Genomic DNA, 8,268 nt, shown 5'->3' on the forward strand with positions numbered 1-8,268 from the left:
GATGTGATTAGTGATAATGATGGATTGAAGGGTTTATAGAGCTTTCTCTCTCTCTCTCTCTTTCTCTCTCACATCCTCTTCCTCTCCGCATGGGTCTCCCTCAGACAACATCAGTCAAAAGCGCTGAAAATGGGATGAAGCCTGGTACTGATAGTGGATTAACATGAACGGGATGAACCAACACTTGATCAGGAAAGTACATCTGCCAACCGTTAACTGCTAATGGACAACATGCCACCTGGCAAAGAGCATCTTTGGTTGCGCAAAGTTGCCAGTTAGCTCTCTCAATCTTCTTCTCTGTGAATAGTGCTCTACTGTAATGGGCATAGCTGGCCTTAAATGTGCAATATTCAAAAAACAACAAGGTTAAAATGACATTCAACCGAATGAGAACATTTCAATGAGGACTGAAGAGATTGAACTGTGTGAGTAAAATGACAGGGTGGCCTTGCTCCTCCAGCATTTGTTGGGTATTTTGATTGAGAGATGGTGCTCTAAATGCGTGTTTTTGCAGTGTGAGACCTCTGGTCAATCCACGTGTGTGTTTGTGAGATGTGTTTCCGCAGCCATGCAAACGCCTGTGAGTGTATGTTGTCCCCACCAGGCTTTTTCTGCAGTTCTTTAGGAAAGAGAAAGAGATAAAGTACTGGACAATCTGAAATGTTGACCTGACAGTGGCACTGGAGGGAGAGTCAGAGGATCATCAGAGTCAGTACAATTCATCCTCTGGGGACCATGAATGAAAATGTCATGGCAGTAGTTAGGTCAGGTTATCTGTGAAATGTGTTCAGTGTTGTTTTGTTGAGATATTCAACTCCGTACCAAAGTTGACGGACTGACAGATTGACCAATCGACCACTTGAGCCCCACCACGAGCATGGCTAAGAACTGGAGTCACTGGAGGTCATAACTAGAGGTAATCATGGGTATTTGAACCAAAACAACTACTGCGCACGTCGAGTCAAATTAGTTCACTTATTGCGGGTGAGTAAACCATGGGCAGTGTTTGAGATTAAAAAGACAAATGGCATGAGACATTTTTTTACCAAACACATCAACGTATTAACAGGCTTACTGAGTGTGAACAGCCGCCAGCCCACATGCACATTAGAAAACATGTGGATCAGAGTTGAACAGAAGGACCGTGCATGGGCAAAGGTGAAGATTCTTGTGCAATATGTGCTTTTTCAAAGTCTTGGGGGGGAGGGGGCAAGAGAAGAATATAAATAAATAGGAGAAGGAACTGGGACAAAAGGAATAAGAGGGAAGGAGGTGGAGGATTGTAGGAGTGAGAATGTGAGAGGGTTAACACAATTTAGGAGAAGCAAAGAAGGTGGGGGGTCATTCAGCAACACACACACACACACTGTGAGGGTAAGACAGGTGTTAATAAGCATGAAATTGTTCTCAATACACATTCGACTCAATACACACACTTCCAACCCTCTCTTTCTCTCTTCCACTCCGTCCTCCTTCCCTTATCTCTAAGCTACCATCCTCCTCTTCTTCCTTCTTCCTCCAGATTCTTCTTTACAGACTTTATATATTTTTTCTCTTCTGATGTGACTAACGGTGTGTCACAGCTCTTGCAGGACACTGAACAGTACCTTTAAGGATGTAAAAAATGTTTTGCCTCAGTGCTTTACAACAAACCGAATGTCAAATCAGCCAAGCAACTTAAAACCTCAGTGCTTTGTGCATGGCAGGGCTTCTCCCCAATGTATGTATGTGTGTGTGTGTGTGTGTGTGTGTGTGTGTGTGTGTGTGTGGTGTAACAGTTGGGATTGTTGGCCTGTATTTGTGTAAGCACTTCACGTCATATCTTCTCACACATGCATGTACATGTGAGCCCCAGCATGATGTTTGAAAATGACAACATCTAAACGTTGCTGTGGTAATCTGCCTTACTATAACTAATCACGTTAGTGATGTTGCTCATTGTGTTGATCCAAAAAACTGCCCAGCACATCACCAGGACGGAGCTGCCATCTGTAGCGGTCCTCTGCACCCAGCGGTGCAGCAGGAACGCCAAAAGGATTATCAAAGAAACCAACCACCCCAGGCCCAAACTGTTCTGCCTGCAGCCAGTAGCACAGCATCCGGTCCCGCACCACCAGGCTCAGGGACAGCTTCATCCCACAGGCCATTAGACTGCTGAACTCTTGAGCTCATCACTTGACACTTTATCACTACTTACTGTCTGTAACAAACATTCCTGTATACATTTCATTGATACAGTTACAATTTATATTATTGTTTTATATTTTATTAATGTTATATTTTATCCCTTATTTTAACTTGCACTATTATGTTTAAGATTCTTTTTTTTCGATTTAGTTTCTACTTGTGAGATCTTCTATTTCTTTTTTATATATATATTTAATGAGCATCTTTAGAGGGCGCCTTTTCATTGCCAAAGACTGCTTCACTGTTATTGTTGTTGTGCATATGATGAATAAAGAACTTGAACATGAACATAGAAGTAACACTTATGACAGAGTTGAGCATTTATAGCAAATGGTCATAAAAAAGGGCTCTGCTGGGTGAGGGAGCTCTTAAAATAACGAAGCAGCAATGACAATTCTGCAGTGAGAGCCAAATCCCCCTGAACACATACATGAACCATAAGTATCATTTAAATCCACAAGATACAAAGAATACAGCACATAAGTGCACTCTGGATCAACCCTGTGTCTGCAGGTCGGAGACAGCCTCCTCCTCACAGAACATAAAACGTATAAGTTGCACAAACTGAAAAGTTAAAGAAATCTCTGGAGTAACAGCAGTTTAATCCACAAGGAAATTTATTTCATTATGTTATGTTTGGCACAGGGGCACTGCTCAGGACTCCAAAGACACATCATCCAGCGACTGGACGTCACAGGGGACAATGTACTCGGCCCTGTTGGGGAGGTTGGACAGCACACAGCAGCTCAGGGCACTGCGGGAAATCTCCATGTCACAAGCATCAGTCCACTCATCAGTTGTTACGTCGTAGCACTCGACGTTATAGGAGGTGGTGAAGCCGCTGAAGCCCCCAACAACAAAGAGCTTATTGTCGAGCACTTCGATGCCGAAGTTGCTGCGGGGAGTTGACATGGGGGACACTTCGCGCCAGGTGTTGTTCTGAGGGTTGTAGGCCTCTACGTTGCACAGACGGATGGAGCCATCAAAGCCACCAACCTTTGGGAGGAAAAGTGAAATGAAGGTGGAAACGTTTGAGATCGAACCCTTTGCCCTTGCAAAAAAGAACACTTGCAACTCAACTTTTTCTGACTCTCTGAGACTAAAAAAACAACTGCTGACCAAATCTCCTCGTATGTCACACAGTTAGCGTGTCACTGTTTTATGTACTTACTGCATAGACATGGTCTGCATATGCAATGATGCCAATTCCACTGCGCTGGTAGTTCATGAGGGCAATCATTGTCCACTGGTTGGTCTCTGGGCTGTAACATTCAGCCGTTTGCAGGCACTCAGTTCCAGTGAAACCACCACAAACGTAAACCTGGGGAGAACAGAGGGTCTTAGCTTCAACTGGTTATAAATTAAACTGATACATTTCTACTCTATCGCAAGTTGATTCGTGAATTACAGCTGAGAATCGTACAACTGATTTTTTTTTTTAACTTTCAAATATCAATATTGGTATTGGTCTTTAAATCCATTAGGGTCTAGAATCTAATACTTTGTATTATCATGCTAATATTTCTTTAAATTATTATCATTATTACAAACCTAAGATAAGCTACAATCAAACTGTTTAGAATGTGATTACATTAAATCAACTAGTTAGGTCTATGTCAGTGCCATACACGTAATAAGTAGTCAAATGTGTTAAATGTTTAACATGTTGGCCTTTCTACTTACACCATCCTCATACAAATGAACTACAGTATGTAATAGTGCCACACACATCTCTTATCACTTCCATGCACACATCATGAAATCTTCCCATAGCCTTTAGGTTGCTGAAGACCTTTAGTATGACACTACCCTCTGGCCAATTATTCCATTTACTTCAACACGACCTCGAAAGGTCAAACAGAACCACTAATTGTGTAACTTGACTTTTTTCTTATAATTTGGTTATTTTTACAACATTGCAGTCTTGTTTCAAACTGGTAGAAAATCAAATTAGCAATGTTCCAGTCCCTCTCATGCTACTCTGTTACTCTTGAATTACTCCCAGATGCTATTTCACTTCACGCACCTTGTTGTGGAGTGTTGTGCTGCTGGCATCGCTCCTACGCTCTTGCATTGGTGCAATAAGACTCCACTGGTTGGTCTCGGGCCTGTAGCGTTCTGCAGTGCAGAGTCGTGCGTGCCCATCAAAACCTCCCATGGCATAGATGCACCCGTCCAGCACAGTGACGCTCACATAGCAGCGGCGGTGGTTCATGGATGCCACCTCATGCCAGGTGTGTGTTCTCAGGTCAAACCTGCACACGCTGTTTAAATGCTCCACACCGTCAAAGCCACCAACACAGTAGACGCTCCCATTGAGGAAGGCAGTGCCGTGATAGGCGCGAGGATGCTCGAGATGGTTTGTCACTTTGATCCAGCAGTCAGCGCGGACATCGTATGCCTCAATGAAGTTTGTCGAATTGTTGGTACTCCAGCCTCCAATGGCCAACAGGACGGCGTTAGGCAGGCGAGGACGGACGAGATGGTTGCAGAGATGAGAGCTTCTGTTTGTCTTTAAGTGACACATAGTTGCAATGGCTTCCCTGACCATGGGCCGGCACTTCATGTTGTTTTTCACCAGCTCATTGGACATCACATTGATCCTCATGTAGTCCATACTCATCAAGGCCAGTCGAACCTACACAGAGAAAACAGGATTGTACTTGAGTCCAGTGTCCAGACCTCTGTAGCTTTTTATAATTATTTTAACTGTGGCTAATATTCGCCTTTTTTTTCTTGAATATTCAAAACTTTTAGACTGGTGACCTTCTATATTTCTGTTATTGTCAATAAATTCCTTTAAAAGCTTTAAAATTTAATTAACTGTCCTGCAATCAGGATAACACCATCAGCCAAATGCAGAAGATGTAAGTCTAATCAAAATCTGGTGACAGAAGGTTATCATACCTTAGACAAGAGTACTGCGATGTGTGCTTTTCGTTCTTCAGGTACATGGGCGATCCAGCGAAGGACGGCCTCAAACGCAATGCTCTCTTTTCTCACATTGAGGTCGTTTCTACCGAGGATGTCGGTGAGTTGCTGCACCGAGAGCTGCAGGAACTCTTCAGAGAAAACAACCTTCTCAAAGTGATCAATGATGTAGCGGTAGGCCTTGTGCTGCAGGTCGGTGACGAAGCAGATGCCGGTGAACTGAAAGATGCCGATGCAGTTCTCTGGGCAAAGCTGCTCCTCCAGGAAGTCGCAGCAAGTTTGCACCACGCCCATTATGTTGAACTGACTGGCTGCCAGCAGCAGCTCCTGCACGTTTTCCCCCGTCACAGAAACAGAGCCGGTGTATGCAAACTCAATGATGAGCTGCATCACTTCAGGAGACAGGCCGGGTATGTCGAAGACCTTTTTGTCTGGATGTGGCGTGTGTGTGAAGAGAGCGCTGTGGGTCAAGATGAACACACATGCAGAGGATTAAAAAAACTGACTTCAGATTTTTCTTCTCATCTTCACATTGATAACAATAATAATGTTTTTAAGTGAACATACACAAAAGCAGAGAGTGTAACCAGCACTGTCAAATAAATGTCACAAATATGTAATATTACATTTTGTCTCTTATTTTGGTTTTCTTTTGTGATCTCTCTGGAGTTGTTTCACCACCATCTACAATTCATTTCATTTTCTTGCAGCTGTGAACATCTCAGTTACGTGTGTAATTACTTTTTTTAATTAATTAAGTCACTTTCTGAAGACACAAAATAATCAATGCTACTACATAATACTAATCTGCTTAAAAGCACAGTACTATGGAACTGAGGACTACTGTGGAGTTCAAATAATAAATCCAACTTAAATTAAAAAAAACTGCAATCTGCAATCAATGTACTCCCAAACACTCCCAAATGTCACATCATGGAGGTTGGTATTTAGTTGTAATCAACTGAATGGCAGCAAGAACCTTCATTTACCTTTCACCAACCTAATATTTGATGTCTCCTGTACGTCAAACTTTTCTTTTCATCACAAATGCTACATGAACCTATGTAACTCATTACATACTGTGTGATTAGTCTCTCAGACTTCAGATCATTAACTATTACTTTCTGCACATTTGAAGGATATACATTCACAAGATTCCCCCTGGTATCAGAAAAATAACTCACATGAAGTACGGGCTGCATTTACACAGGATGACCCTGTGGATTGCGAACGATACGTCCTCCACTTTGATGACTGCGTCGCAAAATTGCCCCTCCAGGCGGAGCTCATTAAACAATGAGCTTGACATGTGTGACGATTTGCCCCAGTTGCTCATCTTGATTTTCTTAGTGAGAGAGTTTTTTTGTTGGCTTGTCTCATACGCTTCAACAGGTCTTTTGAGTCAAGAGAGATGTGTGAACACAGAACATGATGGGCTCTAGAATTCTAGATCCAAGATTCCATTCTCGAATGGAATCTTGTGATATCACTGATGGACTGACAGCCTCCAGTTCAACCTGCAGACAGCAGGATTGAGATACAAGCATGAAGTTGTGCATGATTTATTGCTGTAACTTGCTGTAAAGTTGGTTAGTATGGATGTGAGTCACGTATTATCGCATGTAGCTGTAACGTTTACGCCAATTTGACTTCAAATATTTCCCTGCACACCAGACAGCAGTGAGCTGAGTGTTGAAGTGGTGTGAGGCTGAGGGAGAGCGATACGTGCCCTTTTTTTGTCTTACCAAAAAAACAGAAACAGCAAAGCAAGTGCAAGAAATAGACTCTGTTCTAATATAACATGCAATCGTTAGCATGTCCGGCTGCAGTTTTGATTTAGGGCCTTTAAGCCGGGGACGTTTTCTTTTTTATTAATTAATTAATACTTTCACACAGAACGTAAATATTGCTGGCGAAAAGCGATGTAATTTCCTTCCGGAGCTAGGTACATTTTTCTAAACTTTTGTTCCTTGAATAAAGGCATCAACCACTCACTTATTAACAACGTAGACTATATTGTACACCAACATGGAGGCTCCATCGTCCGAACCAAGACAGCAAACGTAATCATTCCTTTCAACCTTGACAAAGCCAGCACATACCAGATCCACTCGTTCCGCTCTTAAATAGAAAATAAGCAGTTTTTTTTCTACTTTTGTCATAAATCAAGGACCTGTTGTTTCAAAAATCACTAAGAAATGCAGTCATCTGCTTTATAAGTATAATGTGCAAGGACAGACAGGCATAGCAACAGCAACTATAAGGGGAGGCCCCAAAAAGCTTTTCTTTAGTTTTGAAGAGCAGTGACACGGCTGAGTTATATATATATTTTTTTTTTTTTTTCAACACATTAGGACTGCACAGCTAACGCCTTGATTGCCTCAATAATTGATTTGATAACTTTAAGGGTTGGAACTCTTCACATTTCCTTCAGGCGTGAGGTAGATGTATGGGTGCGTTCAGTATCTTTAAATAAAAACTAGAGCTGCAATTCATCTGCTAAAGTCACCAAATTCATCCTCAACTGTCTTCTACGTTTTAGACTTCCTAAAAGACTCAACAAAATATAAGAACTGTTGCTGGAAATAAATATCTGTCTGATGTTTTCTTTTACGGTGTGAATGTGTGTGAACAGCACGTTTGCTCAACCAGCTTAACCCGGACAAATAAAGGTTAATGAAAAACAAGCCCCTAAACTGAACGTGTAATTTCTCTTCGAGGCTGTAGAGCGTGTGTGTGCGTGTGTAGTACAGTAAAGACACACCTTGCCTGCGTGTGTGTTTCTATGCTAACCAGACAGCCACAGGAACACCCTGTAAAGTAACTGTATAATCATGCAAACGAAACTTACTGCGCACGCACTTGAAAACATGTGATTCTTCAATGTGAATCAACAGTAGTGAGTTCTCAGTAAAATTAATGGAAATATGAATCAGAGTACTACTTCAAGAAGCGTTGCAGCACCACAGACCTACTTTTCCTCTCCTCCTACCGTATCGCTGCACATTGCATGTCTTTAAAACGCATGTCAAACTGCTCCAAGCAAAGAGATATGCAGAGTTTGTGATGATTTGAGTCACTGTTTGTTCATCTTTTCAATGCACGTTCAGGTCACTGTCAACTAAATAAGATGACAAAATTGTGTATGTA

At 42.0% G+C, this 8,268-nt stretch overlaps 1 protein-coding gene across 1 annotated transcript; it reads right to left on the bottom strand.

Moving 5' to 3' along the window:
• Positions 1-2,841: 2,841 nt before the first annotated feature.
• On the bottom strand, positions 2,842-6,454 carry LOC116399163 (kelch-like protein 10). The gene is made up of 5 exons (XM_031876115.1): positions 6,303-6,454; positions 5,095-5,578; positions 4,214-4,825; positions 3,359-3,508; positions 2,842-3,183 (listed from the first exon to the last, which is right to left on the bottom strand). The coding sequence occupies exons 1-5, from the start codon at positions 6,452-6,454 to the stop codon at positions 2,842-2,844; spliced, it is 1,740 nt and encodes a 579-aa protein (XP_031731975.1).
• Positions 6,455-8,268: the final 1,814 nt, after the last annotated feature.

Source organism: Anarrhichthys ocellatus, unplaced genomic scaffold (assembly GCF_004355925.1).
Source record: "Anarrhichthys ocellatus isolate YVR2014 unplaced genomic scaffold, GSC_Weel_1.0 scaffold103, whole genome shotgun sequence".
Taxonomy (NCBI): domain Eukaryota; kingdom Metazoa; phylum Chordata; class Actinopteri; order Perciformes; family Anarhichadidae; genus Anarrhichthys; species Anarrhichthys ocellatus.

Bases quoted from the DNA above. Each gene is read 5' to 3' on its own strand.
- LOC116399163 (XM_031876115.1), bottom strand. From the start codon at position 6,454: ATGAGCAACTGGGGCAAATCGTCACACATGTCAAGCTCATTGTTTAAT. The intron at 4,826-5,094 runs GTATGATAACCT...TTCTCTGTGTAG, and splicing joins TCGCAGTACTCTTGTCTAAG to GTTCGACTGGCCTTGATGAG. The intron at 3,509-4,213 runs GTGCGTGAAGTG...TGTTCTCCCCAG, and splicing joins GCACAACACTCCACAACAAG to GTTTACGTTTGTGGTGGTTT.